The 26,484-nt window shown below is 38.3% G+C and overlaps 2 protein-coding genes across 2 annotated transcripts in view; one reads left to right on the forward strand and one right to left on the reverse strand.

Annotated features, from left to right (window-relative positions):
• LOC126352186 (serine/threonine-protein kinase/endoribonuclease IRE2-like) overlaps nt 1-9,216 on the forward strand; it is a 78,117-nt gene extending 68,901 nt beyond the window's left edge. Inside the window, exon 6 of the mRNA XM_050002671.1 lies at nt 8,128-9,216. Within this exon, the coding sequence (XP_049858628.1) occupies nt 8,128-8,388 (261 nt within the window). The 3' untranslated portion in view covers nt 8,389-9,216. The remainder of the gene's footprint in view (nt 1-8,127) is intronic.
• Nucleotides 9,217-12,995: 3,779 nt separating this feature from the next.
• The window catches only part of LOC126350318 (FACT complex subunit Ssrp1), a 90,235-nt gene continuing 76,746 nt past the window's right edge, over nt 12,996-26,484 (reverse strand). The window contains exons 11-15 of the mRNA XM_050002505.1: nt 25,822-26,003; nt 24,015-24,144; nt 23,710-23,898; nt 13,481-13,699; nt 12,996-13,365 (exon numbers count right to left, since the gene is read on the reverse strand). Coding sequence (XP_049858462.1) covers nt 13,201-13,365; nt 13,481-13,699; nt 23,710-23,898; nt 24,015-24,144; nt 25,822-26,003 — 885 coding nt within the window. The 3' untranslated portion in view covers nt 12,996-13,200. The remainder of the gene's footprint in view (nt 13,366-13,480; nt 13,700-23,709; nt 23,899-24,014; nt 24,145-25,821; nt 26,004-26,484) is intronic.

Genomic DNA, 26,484 nt, shown 5'->3' on the forward strand with positions numbered 1-26,484 from the left:
CACGGCTAATTTTATTTTTCTACATTTACTTCCCACTTAGGCCCTTCACATATCTGATAAGAAATTTGATGACCAGATATTATATCAAGAAGCTTCTCATACTTATTTAGTACCCTTCAGTGGCTTCTGAAGTATGAGGCTTATCTTACTGTCATTTTGTGAGAGTTTACGGATATATTAGTGTCCATTGTATGGATGGCTGCATAGCTTAGAACCATGCCTACACCAGTTCGATGCCTTCAGTGTACTAAAGCAGGCTCAGCATGGTCTACACAGTATAGAGCCACATGTAAAACGTGGATGAAGAGCAAAAGATGATTGCCTAAGCATGTCTGTTCAGGTGTCTATGAGGTGTGAGACCTGATGCACTACACTAGGATCATGGGTATGAGCTAGATGGGGCAAAGACTCAAATGTATCATTCAACTACTTAATGTTGACAATTTAAAAATATATGGGAAACCACTTAAAAAGAGAACAAATAATGCTGCAGTTACAAAATTGTAAATAACTAATGGAAACTTGCTAATAATGACTTAATCTAATGGGTGTGTAAAAAACACAGAAAACGTGATTAGTGCAAGATTAATCAGTGTCACATCCTAGAATGCTCTTGATGTTTGTGATATTCATTTGTGTTCTATTATCTATGATGCCTTGCAGGAGCAAAACACATAATTGTTCCTTATAAAAATAATTTTGGAGCCAAAACTGTTTTCATTCAAAAATATTCATAACCAGATGCTGCATCAGACGGCCAAACTGGAACCAATATTATGATTGAAAGTATTGATGTCATCTGATCCATCACACAGGACCAAGATCGTATTGTCTGATAGCTTCAGACATGATTGGTTTGGCCTAGTCGTATTCGTCCCTTGCTTGGATTTTAGTGATGGCGGCAAGGCTGTTTACCCAGAAGCAGTTTGCTCGGTCTCTTCTACTGTCTGCTGAGGGGGGGGGGGGGGGGGGCTATTATCCTTTCTGCCATTCAGTTTGATTTTTGCTACGGTGGGTAGGCTTGTTTCTAGTGATACAGGCTTGTGGCTGCATTTACAGGTGCCCCAATCAGCTGTCAAGGTCTGGCTGTTGGTACTAGTTTCCTTTACAGGCTGCTTCAACACTGAGTCAAACAACAGCACTACAGTTGGTGGCTGATCTTACACATTTATTCCATGTATGAGTATGAGATGTTCTCTCTCTCTTTGACTGCCTGGATTCTCTCTTCTGTGGAGAAAAGACATTATTTGTTCCAATCAGGATGGATTTGGCAAGAATTGATACAAATGGGCAGGACAGAACTTTGAATACTGGGTTCATGGACATCTTCCACCAATAGCTTGATTGTTGCAAACCTGGACTGCATGACCAAAGCACTGAAACTTAAAGCAGCACATTGGGTTACGTACATAGGGCCTAACTTTGAGGCAGTAAAAGCTGGCCACAATAAATTCAAGTAACTTTGATGAACTGAATGTCAGGATAAAATATACCAACTTGTTCATGAAATTCTGAATTTCAGTGACTATTGAGCTTTCCATTCCTGCAGCAGTTTTTTGGTGTCCCTATCCATAATGTCCTGGCATTTCCCAACATCTCCTTCACAACAATTTAGCCTAGTGTGAAGTTCACTGTTTATAGGATATTCTCCAAGTAGTTTGCCACTTAATAACTTGTTTACTTTGTTAGGTTGCAGTGTATCAATCAGCAGTGGACCATTTTGAAGCCTCTTCACAAATTTAAAGTGATCTGAAAGTCCCTCTACAGCTTTATGGATGTGGAAAGATGTTAACTTTTCAAATGAATGTCCTATAGACTTTACATTATACACACTATACATAATTAACCACAGGATGTAAGTCTGTTACTATTATTGGACACAATGAAATTCACAGGTGTTACAGGTGGATTTGCCACACAAGGTCATTTTGAGGTTTGGGTGTTAACACTGCCCTATGGACCACCCAAAACTCTCGCTGTAGAGGAAAGTCATGGCTTCTTGGAAGTCCTACTAACACCTAGGCAAGTAAGTGTCCACCCAGACAGAGCCCCACTTGCCTGTGTAAGCCTTATACAACTGAGTTGTGGCCGGTTTTTCTAGAGGATATCCACTAACAAAAGTTCCGTCCAAACAAACACGCCTCCCCCCACACACACACACTTTTTAATCATACCTAGAGCTTACAGTTGCAGAGCACTGGTGGCACTCAACAGGCACCAGCTCAAAAAACCCAGGTTCGGCAAACCCATACCCAGCAAATGAATGCTCAGCTCCCCAAGGTGCTTGCGATTTAGAATGACCTGGGCAGGGGCGGCGATGACATTTGTATGATTTTCAGTTCATACTTCTGCAATGCATTCATGCAACCGTATCAATATCTTGCATCAGTGTGCTGTTACACAAAGAAAAATTGTTCCATGGTCAGAGATGTCAGGCGTGGATGGCAGTTTTAAGGGCACGCCGACGAGCCTGATGTGATCAGTGGGCTGGACGATATAGAGCGGAGTAAGCCATGTAGTGAGAGCCAAGTACCTGCTAGTTGTGGACTGCAAGCACAGGGAATGCTACGGCATTGTCCACATGAGGGGTCAGTGGCTGCTGCTTCGTCAGCAGTTAGCAGGGGAACATCACATCAAAATTAGTGCTTCACACTCCCACTGATTTTGGTGAGCAACGGCATTCTGCTTGGAATTTGAACTAGGTCATTCACCTTGCCTGGAACAGTAATTCGTCCATCTGTCATCAACCCCAGTTGCATCCTAGTTCATTCTGTAAATTGAACTGTTTTCCGTTAGCAAGTCTCAGGAGCATTTTTGCTATTTCCTCTGGGCCACATTACACGGGATGTTGCGCTGAAGAGTGAGTTGGGCTTATTTCCCTGGGAGTGTTCAGCAAATTTCAATGTATGTGTGGTTAATAGGATGCCTTTCTGATGCAGACTTTCTGGCGTGTGTAAATCATGTTGAATTGTGTGCATGATACTCTAAAGAAGTGATGTCAGCTCCAGGCACGTCATAATTATGGATAAATGTTCTCAAGTTCCACTGTCTAAAAATTTGTATGTAAAGGAGTTAGTTAATTTCTGTGATTACAAAGCTGTCAATCAATCCCATCAAGGTTTAACTGTATTGTTCCATATTGCCTCATGTTCAACAGGCAGGGTGGACGTAAAGTTGATTAAGACTGAAAATGATAATTTTCATTTACAGAGTTTGTCCATAGCCTGAGACTGTAGTAAAGTGAGCTATGTATTGATGTATCTGATACTGATGAAAAATTAATTTGTATGCAGCCGCATTAGTGTGTGTGTCATGCTTTAGTGAATTGTAATTAAATTTTGTTATTGGTTCTTCTGTAAAAACTACAATAACATTGGTTTTCTCACACCCAGATTGGCTGAACTGGCATCAAGTCATTTGATTGTCACTGTCCCCATGACAAGTTATGGTCCATTAATGTGAAACTGTTTCTAAATGTGAGCTTATTTGGTTTACAAAGTATACCTTGTATAATTTAAATTTTTGAAGTTATTGATTCTAATGTTCAAAGAAAAAGGAGACTTGGGGCCGTCTAGAGCTTCAGTTATTATTCTTAATACCTTTGATCACAATTTTTTTAATAGATTGTTGGTTACAATGATAAAGGGAAAGGAAATTTTAGGTAATTCAGAATCTCAGTATTACCTTTAAATATTTTGAGAGATCCAACATTCTAAAAAAAAATGAATATTAATGTTTTATAGATTGATTTTAATGTTTTAAGAAAAAGAAAATATGAATTTTTCTGGTCTACCTATGTAAACTAAGTAAATCAAAAAATGTTCAGCTATTGGGCTCAACTGCTTACCACATCATAACCATTGTCTTCTAGCTTCACCAGCTCCAAAGGTTACCTTTCCCTTTCGAATCCTTAAGAGAAGATACCAGATGGCACTTACGGCTTTATCAAAAATACGATGGACACAGCGATCATTACCCACTGCAAACTTCTTTACGCGGAAGAGGTTGAGCTTGCAAGACCCTGGGACTATGTATCAGCTTTGTAACTCACATTGTGACTCATTCAGCCTGACACTGTAGCAATCCCAATGCTGAAAGAAGGACGTGGAACTTCCTATCAGATGCGACTAGGAGTATGTTATGCACCTTCATATGCATAAACTTCTTCAGAGTCCCCCATGCTACTTGGTAGAAGTGGATTACATAGCACTAAAACTGACACCCTCCTTACATTAAGAACATGTAATAGTGGCCCATTGTGGGTGACATTAGCACTGACCATGCAGTAACACAAGGGTATTAACAGTATCTATAACAATTCCAGGTGTGGTTGTAACCCTTCCTGAACCCTCTGTAGTTCTTCGAGAAACTATCTTGGGGATAAAATTGCTGATGTCAGGTGTCCACTGGTAGTGTGGTTGAATGCTTCCTGCAACTCGGTAGCCTCAATGTGCAAGTAAGTGGTACTATCTGCACGAGTCTGAAAAAGTCTCACAGTGACAAGCTTAGTGCCAATTACATCCATGCAGATCCTAAAAATGCCCATCTTGGTATACTATTATTCTTGCCTCCTAGAGCGAGACATTAACAGGACAAACAAAATATGAAGATGCCGAGTATTATTTACTATGTCTCTCTCAAGGCTTGCTAACTGTGTTGTGTTAAGTTCAATTGTTTCCTGATTATTCTCTACTTCGGTCTGTGTGTGTCTCAAAACAGAGCACACTTTTTCCACGTCCTTTGCCCCAACTGTACCAAAGACTGTTTTCAGACTCCATCCACCTGCATCTATCCAACCTTTCTTCTGTTGACGCTGGACTCACAGTACAAGTTCCGCAGTCTGATCTTGCTTGAAGACTGAAGGTTGCAAGATCCCCTCGCTTCTAAACTGATACTGTTATTACTCAGCTTAGCTGCGAGTCCGTAGAGGGTTGTATATGTGAATTACAGTATGACTGGTCAGCATTTCCACCTGGAATTTGCGAGGGTAAGTCAGACCTTCCTTGATCTGCCTTGGTGGGTCGTGTTGTCGGATTTCCTCCTACCTGTGCACGGTGCAGCTCTCGTAAATGTCATCCGTACAGATTCTTCGTTGGCGCATTGGATGTCTCTGTCGGTGGAAGCTAATTATCTGAAATTGCTGTCGATCAACTTTGGGGTATCTATTTACTCAAAATTAACATTCAGAATGCCGTAATATCACTTTTACTCCTATTAGATCAATAATTAAACACTCATGTCACAAACTACTTGTAACCAAAAGCATGGCTACCATCGAACAAGACAGGAAGAGCTCTTGACGCCGACTGCCGACTTTGGCGCGCAGTCCGTATCTCTTACTAGTTTCATCACAGTTCATGGATTTCCGATCAAGTTCGTACTTACTAAGATATGCGTTTGTTAATGAATGAGTGTAAATTTTAACGAGGTAAAATCATGATATATAGCTTTAAACATTCAGAAGAAGAAGAAGAGAGTTAAAAATTTAGAGGTAGATCTAAGCATGAATACAGTATGCAGATCCAAATTAATCAAATCACAATGGTTATTCAGAGATGGTGAGACTTGCACCGGGTAGAACAGCATAGGGACTTCTGTCAAATCAGTCTTCAGACCACATCGTCATCTACAATAGTATTAAGAAAGTCTTCGAAAATAATTCTAAAAATACTAAATAAGTAACATATTAATCTAAGATAGAACCAGTACAAAATTACATAACTTTTATTGAGTCCACAGCAGGGTGTCCACTCAGGCCTGGTTTAGTTCTGATTTTGCAAACCATACATTTCCAACTTGTGGGCTGGCTTTTACATTTTTAAGCAATCACTGCTGGAAGTAATAGAAAAACATTGTGCAATGTGGAGAACAGAAGTCTTTTCTTAACCGTTTGGATCCCCAAAACAGTATGAACAACTAATTAAGATACTCAAAACAAGTGAAACTGTACTGAGGAACGGATGTCAATGCTAAGACTTTTAGATTAGACAGAACTGTCTTAGCATGGATTACTGGTTCAGGATAAATGAAGCAAAAATGAGGGGTACTGACGAACAATAAAAAGAGAGGAAAACCGACTGATAATATTTTGAAATATGATGTAATACAGATTAAGGGGGTGGTGGGCGGGGGAGGGGGGGGGGGGGGAGAAGAAGAAAGCAGGTATGCATAGGGCTGGAGTGGGAGAAGGGACTAGCAAAGGTTGAGGCTGGGGGAGATTACAGGAATGAAGGATATATTGTCAGGAGAGTTCCCAATGCTGCCAAGCACATTGTGTTTGGTGACATGATCAACAGCTGGGTGGTCCAGCTTGTATTCCATTAACAGCTGATTCCAACATCTCACTCCTAGCTGTTAAAACGAGTGGCTCTAGAAAGTTTGCCAAATTGTTAATTTTGGCTATCAAACCCTCTATTTCCAACTTATTACATCCTCTGTCAGATAGTGCAAACAAAATAACTTATTCTGTGCTATCCATTTAATTTGAGGTGCTTGTACATTTTGTTGTGCACATAAATGCACACACTGCAGAGCACGATATGCAGAGCATGCGAAAGCCACACCTCTGATATCTTAACATTGATGATGAAATTGGTGTAGACTTCATTATTAATCATGAATCTGCGTACAGTACCATCCAAGGTGAACTCTAAAATAGAAAGGTGTTTAGCTGATCAGTGCAAATCTGCTAAATTATCTCAAGTTTCTGCAGTAGATAGTACAGGAACACTTGAACCATTATTCATGAGATTTTCTTTATTCCTCCAAGGAACTGGAAGAGGAGATGAGTCGTGCAGAAGTCTGCAGTCAATCAAAGCAAAAGCGTATACAATGTTACGAGCCCTGTCAAACAGCTTTTGTTCCATTCTGAGGGGGGGGGGGGGGGAGGGGGCGAGGTTCTGAAACATAATGATACAAGGCCCACACATTGCAAAGCAAGGTTACTAAACTACAAAATAAGTAATGATAAAATTTCCAATATTTAATTACTTACCTTCATAGACATGATTATCTCCTAATGTTAGTTAAATATTTACATGACTCATGTTTATATAGATCTATAACAACAAAGATCTGTACACAAGAAACATCGTTATATATCAAGCATTTAAGATTCCCATTAAGTCCTTGAAGATAGCTCGCAGAATGAGTGTTCAATAAGGTACAATTTTAGTTTTCTTTTGATTTTATAAGGTTTCCCAATCTATTGGTTTACATCTAATGGGAGTTGGTAAAGATATCTTCACCACAACACAAAACCCCAATTTGAAACCTTACAAAAGAAAGAAAGTTTACATGGACATTACAATTGTTTCTTGTATTGTGATTGTGTAACAGGTATTGACTATTATTAGTAACAAAAACAGCTGCGGAGTAAATTTACTGAGATGCAGATTTAACCTGATTACCTACCTTATACAATAGTCGTATCGCTGGCTTTTGCTGAATAGGCACATTACAGTATTTATTTTAGTTATATAACCCCAAATGATAATTCTATAAGAAAATAGGATATGGAAGTATACAACAAAATTAGATAACACCCCACTCTTCAAGCTGCTGGAATGAAATATAAAAGTCCAAAATATTCCAGCCTGAGCTTCTTGATTAAATCTGTGGCATCCATCTATGATGCAGGGTTGCATGTGTTCTCGAGGACAATGGAGAATGTGACATATTGCGCCACTATGAAACTTCTCTCCTGATCTGAATTCACTGTGTATCTTACTTGCAAATGTTTCTATCCTGCAAAAGTAGATTTGTTTGTTTCGTCTCTCTCCTGGCACACTGAACTAATGTAAAGTTCTTTAGTTTCCAGCTAATATTATTTCATTGAGAATTATTATAATCATCTTCCAGCAAATCATACTTCAATAATAGGACAACTTAGATGTTGTCTCAACTGCCTTACACTTAATCTGTCATTGGGTTTTAACGTTTTTCATATTTTGATACTGATCCTTCTTCATCTTCCAAATAATACTCACATGGCACGCATTGCAGAATATTTTCAAACGAATTAGAAGAGTTACAGAAAAAATTGGTTGATTTTAAAATATATGTATTATTTCACTAATATGTATACCTGTTCTTTCCTTTAACATTTTTCTTTTTCTAATACTGCAGGTATCTGTGGTGCGCACTTTCCTGCCAGAAATAGCACCATCAGTTGTTAGTTACAGTAATACACCAGTTGGGTTACTGAATTTTATGAGAGATTGTCTAAACAGTATGCAAAACATGGACATCCAGACAACAACGCGACTGCAGCAGTTCTTTGTGGCAGCATTTCCTGGTCTTTCACTCACATTATATCGATTTATTGAGAAGACGGATTGGTTGCGGCACCCTGCTCTAGCCCCATTTGTGGATGGAACCAACTATTAAGACATTAGTATAGCCCTTTTGATATCCTATTTTATTTTTAAATTTTTTTTACATGCAAATAATTCATGAAGTATCTTTATATACACGTCTGGACTATCTAAAGTACACAAAGGAGAACTGGTTTATTGTTATTATTATATTTGTAGTTTTATCATCAGTTATGTACAGCATAATTATTTGTAATCAATGAAAGAATTTTTGTTTCAGAAGTCTCAAAAGCCGTCTGCAGATTTGTGAAAAGTACAAAATTATCATTAAGTTGTATTAGCTTATAACAAGAATTATAATAAACTTTTAACTGTTTGATAAGGATCTGAAGCTAAGAGCCCATAAGACAAACAGCCAAAAAGTACAACTGATTAAAACTTATGAGACTAACTATTACACACATATGTACACTGATAAGCAACTGAATGAAGTGACACATTGTTTACCTATCCAGTACTGTATATTATTGTTGTCCACATGTTTGTGGTGATTGATTTTTTTGTTGTTTCATGAGAGACAGTGTCGGGGAAACATCCTGATCCATAATCAGCTACCATTTAAATCAGAAAGTAAAACCAGTTCACTCTATTCTGTAAAGAGAGGATATAGTAAATTTTAACGTTAAAAATTATTGGCTATGCATAGTGATCAGAGCTGGAATCGCAAATCAGTGTCATATCTTCTTAAATACTTGATATGAATATAATAGAGGGAAACATTCCACATGGGAAAAATATATCAAAAACAAAGAAGATGTGACTTACCAAATGAAAGCACTGGCAGGTCGATAGACACACAAACACAGACGTTTCTGCTTGTGTCTGTGTATGTGTGGATGGATGTGGATGTGGATGTGGATGTGGATGTGTGTGTGTGTGTGTGTGTGTGTGTGTGTGTGTACGTACCTGTCCTTTTTTCCCCCTAAGGTAAGTCTTTCCGCTCCCGGGATTGGAATGACTCCTTACCCTCTCCCTTAAAACCCACATGCTTTCGCCTTTCCCTCTCCTTCCCTCTTTCCTGATGAAGCAACCATTGGTTGCGAAAGCTTGAATTTTGTGTGTGTGTGTGTGTGTGTGTGTGTGTGTGTGTGTGTGTGTGTGTGTGTCGACCTGCCAGCACTTTTGTTTGGTAAGTCACATCATCTTTGTTTTTAGATATATTCTTAAATACTTAGGTTAAGAAGCATTTGTAACTGCAGATTCTGTTGATGATGAAAACACTACAAAGTTGTGGGGCAGCTGGTCAGTAACTCTTCAATGTACACTTCCTCTCTCAACACTATAGCTATCACAGAGATGTAGAAGCTGGGGTTTGTAGAACCTCTCATGTTCCTATTTTCTGCCTGTAACAGAAAGCATTTCCCTCACCCTCCAACTCTAAACACATGCTGCTGCCACAGTGAAATTTTGCCAAGTAGCATAATAAAGAAATAACTATTAGTTAACAGAGTTCTTTCACAAACATGGTTTCTGGGACAACAGTATACTTGTTTTACATAGATGCTGACTACACTGCTGATCTGAGCTTAACAATGGAGTTCCTGTGGACCTTGAAGGTCAGCAGCAAGTGGGTAAAATAAAAAAAAAAGTAGCAAACATGTTATTTACCTGAAGGATTCTGATTTTTATAGACTCAGAACTGGGGCAAGGTGTAACGGTGAACGAATAAAACAAAAGATGGGAAGAGATATGTAATTTACTTGCCACTCCATACAGTAAACCTTTGTGTAAAAAGTAGCAGAAAGGTATTTTTAAAGTGAGAGAGGGCAGGTAGTGCAACTTTGGCAGTTCTGCCAGGGGTGCAGGGTCACACACCGATCTGAGAACAAAAGGTCTCACAGTAATACTTATGGCATATACACTGAGGTGACAAAAGCCATGGGACAGCAATATGCATATATACCAATTGCAGCCGTACCATGTACACGAGGTATAAAAGGACAGTGCACTGGCAGAGCTGTCATTTGTACTTAGGTGATTCACGTGAAACATTTTCGAGATGATTGTGACCTCACAAAGCGAATTAACAGAATCTGAACACGGGATGGTAGTTGGAGCTAGAAGCATGGGACATTCCATTTTGTATGTCACTAGGTAATTCATTATTCTGACAGCCACAGTGTCAAGAATGTGCTGAGAATGCCGAATTTCAGGCATTATCTCTCACTACAGACATCGCAATGGCCGAAAGCCTTTGCTCAATGACAGAGAGCAGCGACGTTTGCATGACGACGTCAGCACTAACAGACAAGCAACACAGCATGAAATAACCACAGAAATCAATGTGGGATGTACGATGAACATATCCATAAGGACAGTGACCAAAAATGTGGCATTAATGGACTATGGCAGCAAATGAGCGTGGCAGCAGATTACCGAAGCGAGCGCTTTTGCTAACAGCACATCATCACCTGTAGCTCGTCTCTTGGGCTCATGACCATATCAATTGAACCCCAGACAACTGGAAAATCATGGCCTGGTCAGATGAGTCCTGATTTCAGTTGACAAGAGCCAAGGGTTGGATTCAAGTCTGGTGCAGACCCTAAGAAACCATGGACCCAAATTGGCAACAAGGCACTGTGCAAGCTAGTGGTGGCTCCATAATGGTGTGTACTGGGTTTACTTTTAATGGATGAGGTCCTCTGGTCCAAATGTACTGATCACTGACAAAGTGGTTATATTCGATTACTTGGAGACCATATGTAGTCATTCATGGACTTCATGTTGCAAACAATGATGGAATTTTTATGGATGACAGTTTGCCATGTTCCCAGGACGCAATTGTTTGAAGATCATTCTGGATAGTTCGAGTGATTGGTTTGGGCACCCATGTAACATTTATTGAACATAAATGAGAGGTCACTTCATGTACAACATCCTGCACTGACAAAACTTTCAAAATTATGGGAAGCTATAGCGGCTGCAGGACTCAGTATTTCTGCAGGAGACTTGTGACAACTTATCACACCCATGCCACATCAAGTTGCTGCATATGCTGGGCAAAATGAGGTCCAATGATATTATGAGGTAACCCATGACTTTTGTCACTTCAGTGGACATCTAACTTCATTAACTTTTAGAACCGCTGCACGATAAATGCCAGGACAAAAATGACTAAGCACTTACAACTCATTGTTCTTTCAAGGGACAGGCTGGCTTGTAACACCATTTTAAGATGTTGGAAAAGATGATAAAACTGCTTGGTGAATCTTATGTATGACGCCCATTCCCATGAACTGTTTTGACATAGCATTCAACTGTAGTAGTTCCCTATTTATTAACCCTTTGTCTTCACCATTTCACTTGTAGACTGCTCCAGGTGAAAAGTTATTAGTGGACTGAAGATCACTGCAAACTTCTCATTCATCAGTATCAGGTGGCGGAGCAGAATGAGATGCTTAATCTAGAGGATGACTCTGCAATCTGTACAGTGTTGAAAAACTTGTACTGAGAATAACTGCTCAGCCATCATTACACTCTTGAAACTCAATCCAATTAATGTTTAGCTCCATAGTACACAATATTCACTGATTTCACAGAGCAGGATAAACACATTTTACTTTGAGGTCAGTGGGAAACACATTGTCTGTTGGTTATTGCCATGGGCCATGGCAAATAAATGAGGTACATTGTCACTCTAGGTTGTATAAATGTGGGGATAGCAACTAACTGAATCTCCATAATAAGTATGGGCAAATATGGTATAGCACACAGCTGAAACCCTTAGCACTGTCTAAGCATGGTGGCACATTCTGATGGCAGTTATCAGATTATTTACAACCTATTTATTGCAGATCCTGGCACCAAGTTCTTCACTGTGCAAGGACTTCATTACTGTTCCTCTATAATAAGGGAGCAATTTTATAATTGACGATTGCCTCCATTTTGCTTTTCTAGTACTGAAGTGGTGTGAGTGTGGCATTTGAGGAATTAAATAAGGGATCAGTTGGTTGTACCTCACAAATTTACAGTACCTTAGTTCTACAGGAAGGTTGTTATTAAACCAAAATGTTCTATTTGATTGTTGTGTTACTGAAATGTTCAACATCTTCAGCAACAGATGAGCAATCAAATACAAGTGGACAAGTGAAGTGATTGCTACGTGAAGTTAAAACTTGGAGCTGTTTATATATAAATAAATAAATAAATAAATAAATAAAAAAAGAAGTGAAGCAAGGGCTTCAGTTTTCTTTCTGCCATGTAAATGCTAACATTAACTGTCACTTATTTTTGCTCAGACATGTTTATTCCTGTTGACTCTTCTGGTAATGGGATGTTATCACTATGTCCCCACTATTATGAATTCGTATAACTATGATATATATGTACTTTGTACCTGTTCCTGGTTCATTCTGCTTTTGCATTTTAGCACTGACGATGACTATGTTATAGTTGAAATATGGATCTGCAATGAACTACAGATTCTGTGATTGCTGTCCTCCATTACACTTGAATATTTGACAGTCACTGTGCACCATTGGTATCCAATGGATTCCAATTTAGTTACTTTTAAGATTATTTTGGCTGTTGCCCATCCATTCCAGGCAGGTTTCACTTGCAGTAAGTTATTTGTATGATGATGGTATGACGGTATATCACACAGTTGAGACAACTGACAAATGGCTTTTACAAAATTATTGTATTTTTTTAAAAAGTCTTAGCAACAAATACAAAAAAGTAAATATATACAGCTTGATATTATGTAAGTCACCAGTAAAATTCTCAGGTATGAGATGTGCATCAGTAACTACACATTTACGTTTTGTCTTACACAAGATTCACAGTGGTTGGAATGAAGTTCAAACACTTTTCACAAAAATACCAGTTAGTCACTTTCTGATCCAGAGGCAGAGTCTTCATCCTCACTGGTGGGTGGTGTCTTCTCAATTGGTTCTTCAAAATCATCATCATCTTCTTCTTCATCAGATGCCTTTTCTTCCTTTATTTCTTTCTTAACTTCAGGTTTCTTTTCCTTTGGAACACTATCAGCCTTCTTGGTAAAAATTTAGAAGAGGGGAGAAAGAAAAAAAAAAAAAGATTGTGTCATGAAATGTAACAAGAAAGTCAAAATATGGACAGCTGACAATCGAAGGACAGGTACTCACCTTCTTAGAAGCAGTTTTCTTCTCATCGTCACTATCACTACTGTCATCACTTATGTATTCTTTACTCTTATAGGCACCCGCTTTAACTGGTGAAGGTTTGGATTCACGTTTCTTTGGTTCTTTCTTTTCTTTTTTCTTCTCATCAGCAGGTGGTGGCTTGTACTCCTTCATTGCCTTATTGTATTCTTCTTTTGCCTTTGCTGCTTTTGCTTCCCACTCCTAGTAAACATTTAAAGTATGAAACCAGTTGAATAATGTTTAGCAAGATCACGTTTTCTTTTCTTGTATTCCATGTTCTATATTGCAAGTAAAATGTACAACGGATGTGTGATATTTCTGGCTGCTGTTGAGCATGATAATCTTTGTAACACAGGGCAGTGTCATTGCTCTTACATCAAGTCTTAGTTTTCCTCTATCAGTTTATGCAAAAAGCAAAATACACCTCACTGCAAAACCAAGTCAGTATGCTAAAAGATAAAACTAAAGGTGTTTTTTTTTCTTTTTTTTTTTTTGCTTTCCTATAATTTGACTGCCACATTTATATCTGCATCACTGTTTGTATGGAGTTCTCTAACATTTGCAGTTTATATTACTACTATACTAATTAGGATATAAAAAATTTATAGGAAAGAAGTATGTTACTGGCAGTCACTCCGCGCGCGCGCACACACACACACACACACACACACACACACACACACACACACACACACTTTTCAGGTCATCTTCGACTATATACAACACAGTTTTAAGAAATATTGTGAACTGATAACACACAAATGTTAATAAACAAATCAAGTTATTTGTTAAAAAATTATTGTGGAAAACATTGTGACATTTATCTATTTTCTCCATAGAATTAATTACAAAATGTAAACGTGCTTTAGATGGCTAATCAGAGCATATATCCTGGTAAGGGCCAATGGTATAAATACACTATGTGATCAAAAGTATCCGGACACCTGGCTGAAAATGACTTCCAAGTTCGTGGTGCCCTCTATCGGTAATGCTGGAATTCAATATGGTGTTGCCCCACCCTTAGCCTTGATGACAGCTCCCACTCTAGCAGGCATATATACAATCAAGTGCCGGAAGGTTTCTTGGGGAATGGCAGCCCATTCTTCACGGAGTGCTGCACTGATGAGAGGTATTGACGTCATTCGGCGGGCCTGCCACACAGTCAGCATTCCAATACATCCCAAATGTCGTCTATAGGACTCAGGTCAGGACTCTGTGCAGGCCAGTCCATTACAGGGATGTTATAGTTGTGTAACCACTTTGCCACAGGCCAAACATTATGAACAGGTGCTCGACAGTGTTGAAAGATACAATCGCCATCCCCGAATTGCTCTTCAACAGTGGGAAGCAAGAAGGTGCTTAAAACATCAATGTAGGCCTGTGCTCCGATAGTGCCACACGAAACAACAAGCGGTAACAAGGGGTGCAAGACCCCTCTATGGAAAAAACAACCACACCATAATACCACCGCCTCTGGATTTTACTGTTGGCACTACACACACTGACCGATGATGTTCACCGGGCATTCGCCATACCCACATGCTGCCATCAGATCTGCACATTGTGTACTGTGATTTGTCACTCAACACAACTTTTCCACCGTTCAATTCTCCAATGTTTACACTTTTTACACCAAGTGAGGTGCTGTTTGGCATTTACTGGAGATGAGGTTTGGCTAATGAGCAGCCACTTGCCCATGAAATCCGAGTTTTCTCACCTCCCACATAACTGAAAAGAGTATTTGCAGTGGATCCTGACACAGTTTGGAATTCCTGTGTAATGGTCTGGACAGATGTCTGTCTATTACACATTACAACCCTCTTCAACTGTCGACGGACTGTCAGTCAACAGACGAGGTTGGCCTGTACGGCTTTGTGCTATACGTGTCCCTTCATGTTTCCACTTCACTATCACATAGGAAACAGCGGACCTAGGGATTTTTAGGAGTGTGAAAATCTTATGTACAGACGTATGGCACCCAGTCACCTGACCACAATCGAAGTCTGTGAGTTCCATGGAGCGCTAAATTCTGCTCTCTCATGATGTCTAATGACTACTGACATTGCTGATATCGAGTACCTGGCAGTAGGTGGCAGCACAATGCAACTAATGTAAATAACTTATGTATTTTGAAGATGTCCAGATACCTTAGAGATCACATTGTACTGTTAATACTGCACTGATCAACTGAATGGAAGTCAGTGCTGATCTAAATTAGCAAGAAATAAACTTAGCAACGCAAAGAAATCAGCTGTTGACACGATTTCCATTGACCACAGATCCCAACCATGCAGCATAGGTACATAATACAGGGTGTATCAAAAAGAAACATCCAATTTTTAAAAAATCGTAACTATTATGTTATTTGAGACATGTGCGTGAATGATGTACTGTTGGGAAGAGCAAACACTTAAGTTTTACATGGTTACCGCTAGGTAGCAAATTGGCATCTGGAAGTGAGGGAATTTTTAAATCAAAGCATTAGTGAGCGATGGATTGGTTCAAATGGACCAAATGATTCAGCCTTACATTACTGGCCTCTAAGGTCACCAGACCTGACTGTATGTGATTCTTGTGGGGGGTTACAAAAGACTATTAATGTACCTCAATTACCAACAACAATGAATGAACTGCTGTGGAAGCTGTAACTCACGACATACTCGCTGCTGTGTGGGAACAATTTGAATACCGCACTGACATATGCCGTGCATTTCAAGGGGAGAGTACTGAACACCTATGAAAAGATATTTTTAAAAAAACTTTTTGAGTTTCCCATTTATCAAAAAACAAAATTCATTGTGTATGTTGATTAGTTTCAGAAATACAGACATGCCCAATTTGGTGATTCTTTTTGGTACACATTGTATTTATCATCAAAAGTGTTGTGATGGAGGAAAGTAAGCAAGAAAAGCTGCGACCTTCAAACTTCTCCTCGGTTGAAAAAGATTTATTGCTTGAAATTGTATTGTTTCAGTATAAAGACACAACAGAGGTCAGAAAACCCAAAGTTACTGTGACCAATAAAGAAAAGACATGGAAAAAAGTAGCTGTTGACTTTGATTTACATAGAGAAAAATGGTGATTGGATGAGTTTAAAAAAGTGTTATAACAACATTAAGAAAAGGACCAAGAAAGCATTCATGCCTTTACAATTGTTACATTTCATCTTTATGTAACTGCACATGGTGTGCAAATTGGAGCACAAACGTTGTCAGAACTTTTCAAGGTTGAATGCATAAAACTGGGGGCAGTGATTTCATCAGACCTACTGTTACAGATGGACAGAAGCTAACTGCTGTTTTCAAGTCATAATTTATTCTTATTTCCAACTCCTACAATAACTGTACAGATTTTATTGTGAAGTTATAAGCGGTCATCTGTATTCATTATAGTATGTTCTGACAAAATTTTTAAAGCAAATATGCTGCCTGAAAAGTGCCTTATAATATTATAAGTTATGATCTTGTTCATTTATTGTTTTGACAGAGATGTAAACAACACTAAATGTTGTTGCTCTTTACAACATCAGTAAATGAGATAATACAAATAAACTTAATTTTATCCTTGTTGATGACAATGGAAATAAGGGGAATTTATTTACGTTGAGCTGGTAATAATGATAATGCAAGTTAACTATAGCAGCACAACATGTTATTTTGAAATAAAAAATAACTTCCAACTACAACACACAAGCCAGGATTCTGTAAATAAAATCTTCAGTGTCTTTACTGCATCCCAAGAAACAAGAAAATGGGGGCAGTTTGATGTGAAAATATCAGTTAAAAAAGATGTTGGAATGCCTCGAGTGTGAACGTCAAAGTACACAGCATGTTTGCAAGAACATCTATTAAGAATGGCAACATTAAAAGTAGTCAGAGAAATTAAAGAACTGGAGCCTAAAGAAAATCAGGCTTTCAAACTCTCAACTGGTAAATCTATTCCACTTTTGTAACGTGTATTTTTTTTTTAACGTAAATACTTGGTTAATAAATTCTGCACTAGCTGCATCATGACTCCTGCTAGCTTAATTATCTGATGGCACTGGAATTTTTTTTGTAGATGTACACAGTGTCACATGTTTCAGGCTCTTCATCTAAGGCACTGATAGCTATATTGTACTGTGCAAGCAAAATTCTGCAGCTATCATAGCTGCTGCACAATGTTTTTGAAAACTCAGTCCTAAATTGTGCGTGCCTGTCAAAGACTGACTGCCCAAAAGATTGCAGAAGAATATAATATGTCAGTTGGATCATGTCACAAAATCCTGACAAAGTTTTTTAGGAATGCATCGCCAATTTTGCCCCATGGCTCATGAGTCAAGACCAGAAAGATCTTTGCCTCCCAATCCGTGAAGAGTTTTGGATTGCACAAATGAGCCGAAATGTTCCTTAAGAGAATCATAACTGGTGATGGGAAGTGAGTTTACAGTTATGATGAAGAGACCAAGGTTCAGTGTTCGCCAAGACAAAACAAAGCTCATCAAGTCAGGTCAAATGTCAAAGTCATTCTAATAGTTTTTTTCTGACTTTTGAAGGATTAGTTTATCATGAATTTGTGGAATTTGTGCCACAAGGACAAACTGTTAATCAAAGGTACTATTGGGACTTTTGTGACACCTACGAGAAAATGTTAGAAGGAAGCGGCCTGAAATGTGGTGGCTCTTGCGTTATAACAACACATCCACAGCTTCATTCCCGTTGGTGTGTGACTACTGCACAAAAAACGAAATCACTGTGCTGCCTCATCCTCCATGCCCTCCAGATCTGGTCCCTGCGGACCTTTTTTTTTTTTTAATTTTATTTCTGAAGTTGAAAACCCTGTTTAAAGTATGGACATTTACAGCAATAGACGAGACAAAAGACAATTCACAGACTGTGCTTCACATGATCCAGTAAGGTACATACCAAAGCTGCTTCCAGAAGTGTAAAACGGCATTGTGAGTGGTGTATCAATTGTGGAAGAGAGTATTTTGAAGGTGATTGTGTACAATAAGTGAAAGGTAAGAGCAGAAAAATTATACAAAGTTCTGGTGTTTTTTGAACAGATCTTGTACATATGCTACTTCTGTTCATCATGTGTGAGTGGTTATCATAGCGGTTTACAAACTTATTTTACTGTTCAACATTTATGAGTAGTGTAGTTACTGTTATTTGAACTTAGCCCTTTGTTACAAATGTGCTAGCTGCATTCTGTACACGGGACGGCTTTTTCTTCACCTCTATACTCCTCCCCACGCTGGGAGACCACCTTCCAGCCACTCTACCTGTGAACTGGTCCTGCTACCTGACCCAGTTCCATTCTGCTGGTCATTGGAAGTGTGCTTCCGAGTATAATTTGTTGAAGAGTGGATCCAGTAATTTATTCAATACTGACAACACAGTATGTGCTTCATAATTGTGACTCCAAATGTGCTAAAAGCACAGAAGATGCATAGAATGTTTTGAAAGAGTACACAGCATTCTAGATGGTCCCCACTTTCTAAAGCTTTGGTAAAGTACAGCACAGACAATAAATTAATTCTGATTTTACATGGAAGAAGTACTATTATATTAATTACATAGGCCAATTACTATGGAGGGCTGGATAGTAAAATGTTGGATAATAAATAGTCTACTATAAATACAGTTACTCTAACAGCTTAAGTTTTTCCACTTTAAAATTGCTCAAGAAATCAATCACTGCATAGATGAGCACACAGGTATGTCAATGTTGTTTCAAGCCAAATGATTACATCTGTGAAACTTCCTGGCAGATTAAAACTGTGTGCCTGACCGAGACTCAAACTCGGGATATTAGTGGGCTATGATGAAGGCAAAGTGTCACTTTCGATTCATCTCAGTAATATTGTGCTCTTTCATGGTTACTCTTCCATAAACCTGCTGTCTTACATATATTCATAAATAGGGACCAGAAAAATTAGCATTTTGCAATAAATTTGAATTCTACCCCAATTCTACAGGAAAATTAAAGAGACCTTTGGAGAAAAGAGAACCACTTGTATGAATATCAAGAGCTCAGATGGAAACCCAGTTCTAACCAAAGAAGGGAAAGCAGAAAGGTGGAAGGAGTATATAGGGGGTCAGTACAAGAGCGATGCACTTGAGGACAATATTATGGAAATGGAAGAGAATGTAGATGAAGATGAAATGGGAGATACAATACTGCGTGAAGAGTTTGACAGAGCACTGTAAGACCTGAGTCGAAACAAGGCCCCGGGAGTAGACAACATTCCATTAGAACGACTTATAGCCTTGGGAGAGCCCGTCCTGACAAAACTCTACCACCCGGTGAGAAAGATGTATGAGACAGGGGAAATACCCTCAGACTTCAAGAAGAATATAATAATTCCAATCCCATAGAAAGCAGGTGTTGACAGATGTGAATATTACCGAACTATCAGTTTAATAAGTCACAGCTGCAAAATACTAACACGAATTCTTTACAGACGAATGTAAAAACTGGTAGAAGCCGACCTCGAGGAAGATCAGTTTGGATTCCGTAGAAATGTTGTAACACGTGAGGCAATATTGACCCTACGACTTATCTTAGAAGAAAGATTAAGGACAGGCAAACCTACGTTTCTTGCATTTGTAGACTTAGAGAAAGCTTTTGACAATGTTGACTGGAATACTCTCTATCAAATTCTAAAGGTGGCAGGGTAAAATACAGGGAGCGAAAGGCTATTTACAATTTGTACAGAAACCAGATGGCAGTTATAAGAGTCGAGGGGCATGAAAGGGAAGCAGTGGTTGGGAAGGGAGTGAGACAGGGTTGTAGCCTCTCCCCGATGTTATTCAATCTGTATATTGAGCAAGCAGTAAAGGAAACAAAAGAAAAATTCGGATTAAGTATTAAAATCCATGGAGAAGAAATAAAAACGTTGAGGTTCGCCGATGACATTGTAACTCTGTCAGAGACAGCAAAGGACTTGGAAGAGCAGTTGAACAGAATGGACAGTGTCTTGAAAGGAGGATATAATATAAACATCAACAAAAGCAAAATGAGGATAATGGAATGTAGTCTAATTAAGTTGGGCGATGCTGAGGGAATTAGATTAGGTAATGAGACACTTAAAGTAGTAAAGGAGTTTTGCTATTTGGGGAGCAAAATAACTGATGATGGTCGAAGTAGCGAAGATATAAAATGTAGACTGGCAATGGCAAGGGAAGTTTGTTAACATCGAGTATAGATTTAAGTGTCAGGAAGTCATTTCTGAAAGTATTTGTATGGAGTGTAGCCATGTATGGAAGTGAAACACGGACGATAAATAGTTTGGACAGGAAGAGAATAGAAGCTTTTGAAATGCGGTGCTACAGAAGAATGCTGAAGATTAGATTGGCAGATCACATAACTAATAAGGAGGTATTGAATAGAATTGGGGAGAAGAGGAGTTTGAGGCACAACTTGACAAGGAGGAGGGACCGTTTGGTAGGACACGTTCTGAGGCATCAGGGGATCACAAATTTAGCATTGGAGGGCAGCGTGGAGGGAGACCAAGAAATAAGTACACTAAGCAGATTCAGAAGGATGTAGGTTGCAGTAGGTACTGGGAGATGAAGAAACTTGCACAGGATAGAGTAGCATGGCGAGCTGCATCAAACCAGTCTCAGGACTGAAGACAACAACAATAACAACAACAACAACCCCAATATGCAAAATTACTTAACAGATGCTATTTCACAGTGAACTGTATCCAGAGGAACTATTTTATCAGAAATAATTCAAAACAGTTTTATTATCTGCTTATAAATATTAGAAACTTAACCAATTTCCAATTAATGGTATTGTACATCATCTGGTGAAGCCCAATTGGGTAAGGTAAATTGCATAAGAACCTGTTTGCAAAATAAAAAGTGTATGAATGTTATGTCGTATCAATGCACTCAGTAATTCAATTTCATGCAAATTGTGGACGATTACATAGTTTGTCTAAAAAAATGCCGTGAGGAGGACCTAGCATTTTATAAAAAATAAACACCTATGCTCGTTTGTCAGCTAAAGCTCAAAAGCTGGTGTAATGCGGACACTTTTAAGGTGGGAATTTAGGTGACGGATTTTTTGAACTGTTTTTGCATCGAATACCAGTACAGGTCAGGCCTGAACAATACTCTGCTAACCTCAAGAAGCAATAATTGTGTGGTAGTTGCCCGTGAATGCTGCGTGTTGTGCATTGCTAATTGTTTTATTTTCTTATTTTGAAGATAAGTGAAGCGAGTAATCCTGGTCCATCCTGGATTTTGATTATGACGCTTACAACACCAGAAGATATCTGTGAGCCCTCTGACAATGTGTCAGTTCTGCTGTAGGCTGCTGTCCTGGGGAAGAGGGGCTGGTGATCACAGTTATCGTTTGTTTACACTCATGGCCTTCGATTACTAGTGCCCAAACTCTGTGCTATAGTGATTGGAAAACAAAATTAACTTTTTTTGACTGCACCGAAATTCTTTCCCTAACATTAAAATATAGTTACTGTATGTTCGGTTCTATTTCTATGCCAAGTGCTTTGTCAGTTCTACCTGTAGCATTATCAAGCATAGGTCAAACGGCTTTGAATCCCCATGAAAGGTAGAAATTAAAAGTCAGCAGATTTTTTAATCACTGAATTGGGTGGGGAAAGGCAAATAACGTCTAGAAACCGTTAAATTGGTGACACATTCAGTTCACCAGTGGGAAAATGATACTGCTCCTTTTCAATAGTGAAATTATCTTACAGCAAAACAAAGGCCATTTCAAAGAACTGCGGCTTTGTTTGTCCTCACTCACGTGGCAAAACAAATTTTATATATTTTCCACGTTTGTTCATTCTATTCACAAAATATTAGTGATGCAGCTAATGAAATATTTATCATCTAATATTAAGAAAACTATTTGACAACAAAATTTGATTCGTTCACATTTTACAGTTTCATGTCTTCGCTCAATAAATGACTGAATTTCCTTTCAATATTTTGTCTCAGTTACTGAGCTGCATCCAACGAAATAAAGCATTTCAAAATAATTTAAGATTTTTGCAGAGAGAGGAAAAAAAAACACACATTGCTAGACTTTCCACATGGTTCATTTTACATCACTGATTGCACTGTATGAAATGTAGCTAACATATTGAAATTGTATTTAAAGTTGAGAGCAGAGCTATATACATCATTGTTCTCAAGACACTGGTTTTTATATCCACGGGAGGGTTGAGGAAGTTGCATTCAGTGTTCTTTCGACGCAAAACATGAATCATGTGGTCACAACACCCTCATACTTCACAAACAGTTCAAAATATCTAAACAAGGTGTTTTTCAAATGGTGGCATGCAAAAAGGCACATATATTTTTATGTGATAAATGCTCAAAACATTTTGATCTGTTGAGCTATTGACATAGCTACCATTTTTTCCCTAGAGAAATGTACTTTCTTTAACAGCATTTAATATTTAGTCAAAAAAGAATATTGTAGCATTGAACACATTAATATTTACAATATCCTACATTGGATACTCGGCTTTAATCAAAACCTGTTTTGTGTTAGGTCACAAGATGTAACTGCAGTGTAAGAAAATGTTTTAATTATTTCTGTTTGCACCGAGATGTTTTGTTTATTTACAACCTTTAGAATGCATCACAGTTACATGTAATATCAGCTAGCCACCTGTCTCTCCAGCAGAACTACTGCAATAGGTTTGACATGGAGGCATCTGATACTCTGCTTCTCCTGTGTTGACAAGTAGCAGGTGTAATTCATGTCACGAACTTCACAATTTATTTCTCTGTACAAAAAAAGTGACATGCAATTTTCTAAGTAAAACATAATATCTGCACTCAAGGTTAGATTACTTACATAGCTGATAATTATCTAACCTTAATGGGGAGGGGGGGCAATCCAAGCTTCAGATGTAAGAGTGTGGTGTGTTCACATAATTACTTAATAATTTTTGTGATAATAACTTCTTTATTAATTACTTCTCTTTAACTTTTATTTGCACAAAACGATGGTTTTGTTTTGGAATATCATTTGGATATGAACTGACGATTGCAGCTGAACTTTACCCTGTTCATGAATTTTCTTCGGTCAAACATGATCCTAATTCAAGTTGATATAATCTGCGATCAGAGTTTCTACAATACAGATTTCCATGTTCAGTCTGATCTGATGTCATTTACTGCGTTAATCTTAGGCAAACCGCTTCATACAATCAGCCCAAGTCTGCTGTCTTTCATACTTACTGATTTATCCTTTAACTCCCTCCACATTTCTCCACCTTTCTTTGCAATTTCTGTCACTGCAATACCCGGATTGTCGGCCTTAATCTTCTCACGTGAAGCATTTAACCACATCATGAATGCAGTTGCAGGACGCTTGGGCTTATTTTCATCTTTCTCTTTCTTTTCTCTTTTCTTTCTTGGTTTTTCAGACTACAACAATCAAAAAGTTGGCATCATTCAAACAGTATTAATATATCTGTAAAAAAATTGCTCTAAGAATAACAACTGTGTCACACATATAAAAAGATAAAGAAAGAAAGACGTACAACAGTCTTAGCTTTCTTGGGAGGCTTTTCCTTCTTTTCTTTTTCTTCCTTTTTCTCCTTCTTTTTCTCCTTGTCTGACGCTTCATCAGAGTCCTCTTCTGAATCAGATGGGCTAGGATTACTATCATACCTGTGAAACAAATTTCAGCTTATTTCCGTACAAACATTTTTAGAATGTTAATTTATGAATTTAACTAATTAATGGAAAATCTCATATAAAGATGTGAAACAATTACTAAAAAAGAGATAGAGGGGCTGGCCAGTACTTACCTCAGCTCAGTACAGCCGATAGAAACACAAAAACAACCGAAAATTTAAGTTCCTAGCTTTCGGAATAAATGTTCCTTCATCAGGGAGGAGAGAGGGGAAAGAAAGGGAAGAAGGGAAAGTGGACCATGCCTCCATCCTTGCTACCTTCCCTGTTTTCCTTTCCCTGTTGCTTCATAACCTGGGTTGTGAGTAACTAAATCCACTTTCCCTTCTTCCCTTTCTTTCCCCTCTCTCCTCCCTGATGAAGGAACATTTATTCCGAAAGCTAGGAACTTAAATTTTCGGTTGTTTTTTTGTGTTTCTATCGGCTGTACTGAGCTGAGGTAAGTACTGGCCAGCCCCTCTATCTCTTTGTTAGTCATTTATGAATTCATAAACAACTACAGTGCAGTTTCACTTGAGGACAGTCAACATTTCCTGTTTATAAACATTACAGCAATCATTTAATACTGCAGAAATAGCTGAACAGCACATACATGTTCATGGATATAAAAACTTACTGCCAGTACATCTAGATTCCCTAAGCATATCTGTTACACTTTCGTTCTGTGTGTACCAACCTGTTATGGTGCATGTCAATGAACTTACTTCGATGTATGCAGTCATTAATACTTGTGCTGGAGCAATACTCTGGAATTAGTAGATTTAGCATCTTTTGTGTGTGTTCCCTTACAGATACAATGCACTTTTCTATAACCCTTCCAACCCCTTTTGACATTGCATAATTTATTAATTAAAGCTTTCATCTACAATATACTAGTTGAAAAGCTGAGTGGCTGAAAATATTCTACAAAATGTTTACTGTTGAAAGCTAAACAGTAGTTGTCAAAAGCTAGAGCAACACAATTTGAGGATTTAATAAAGGCCACAATATTATAATAGGATACTGCTTGCACACACCAGAAACCCTTGCTTGTTCCCAAAGCACAAAAAGAGAAACCTAGGGTATGGTAACATCTCTTATCCTAAATAAGGACAGACCCAATCGTCATTCACAAGAAAAAGCCATTAATCAATTTAGAAGCTATTCAGTTTAGTTAATTCAGAGCGGCAAGGATAAGTAAGGCAGCAGTTTAAGGAAAGAAATTGGTGAAGATATGGAACTATCTGAATGAAACTGTGCATCAACACAGAAAGATATAAATAGATGTGTAAATTAAACTTTATTGAAAAAGCATGCAAGTCAAGAAAGGTAATTACCCAGGAAATGTTCATACTCTGCTTAAAAAAACTTAATGTTTTTTACTGTCAGCATATGTCACACAATGGCAACTCTGTAAGGTCTAGTTTATCCTTTATTTAAAAAAAAAGTGCAGTTTCACACTGCTGACCTTTAACAGTTTCTCCCTAGGTCCACCAGTTGCCAACAAATTCATTTGAAACATACTGCAGTATGCCCTAGTACATTAGACAGTACAAAAAGTGTTTGCCTCGACAACTTTACTACAGTAAGAAAACAAAATAATTATGAGCTACAGTAATGCAATCACTAAATTTAGGTACTGTTCCAAATGTAAAAAAAAAAAAGGTGACTTACTCTTCTGCAACATCACTTTCAACTTCATTTGGCTTAAAATCTTCATCTGTTGAGGATTCATCTGACTCGCCACCTCCCTCATCATCTCGTTCCTCAGCTTCAGCTTTAACACGTGCCAGGTATGCATCTGGTTCATCTTCCTGATCTGAATCACCAAAGTCTTCTGCATATGAAAGTTTGTCCTGCAATGCATTTAAAATTAGATTGAAATTTACATGACTGTCTCATAGTATACCAAACGGAGACACTTACTCTTAAGAGAAAGAGAGATACTGAAGAAATCTGAACAAAAAGGTAATGATGGAGCCAACCAGATTAACCACACAGATTGTGGATTCTGTAACAGTTGCACTAATGTTAACATTTAATTAGTAAAAAGGATTGATGCAGTAAAAGAAAATCTGAAAGAACCAGCAGTAACACAACAGGATGCGTTACACAAAAACTTTGAGGGAAATATTCTTGATGGGATTGGGGGGGGGGGGGGGAAACTTAATCTAACAACAGAAAATGAGCCCATCCTGAGAGAAAGCAAATAATATCATCACGAGGAATAACTTTAAAAACTGAATTGCTCTGTTCTACAAGAACCCAGTAGGGCCACCCAGAAGAAAATAACAATAACTGACTGCCCTTCATTCCTACAAAAGGTCAGTCACTCTG

This window comes from Schistocerca gregaria, chromosome 1, assembly GCF_023897955.1.
Source record: "Schistocerca gregaria isolate iqSchGreg1 chromosome 1, iqSchGreg1.2, whole genome shotgun sequence".
Taxonomy (NCBI): Eukaryota; Metazoa; Arthropoda; class Insecta; order Orthoptera; family Acrididae; genus Schistocerca; species Schistocerca gregaria.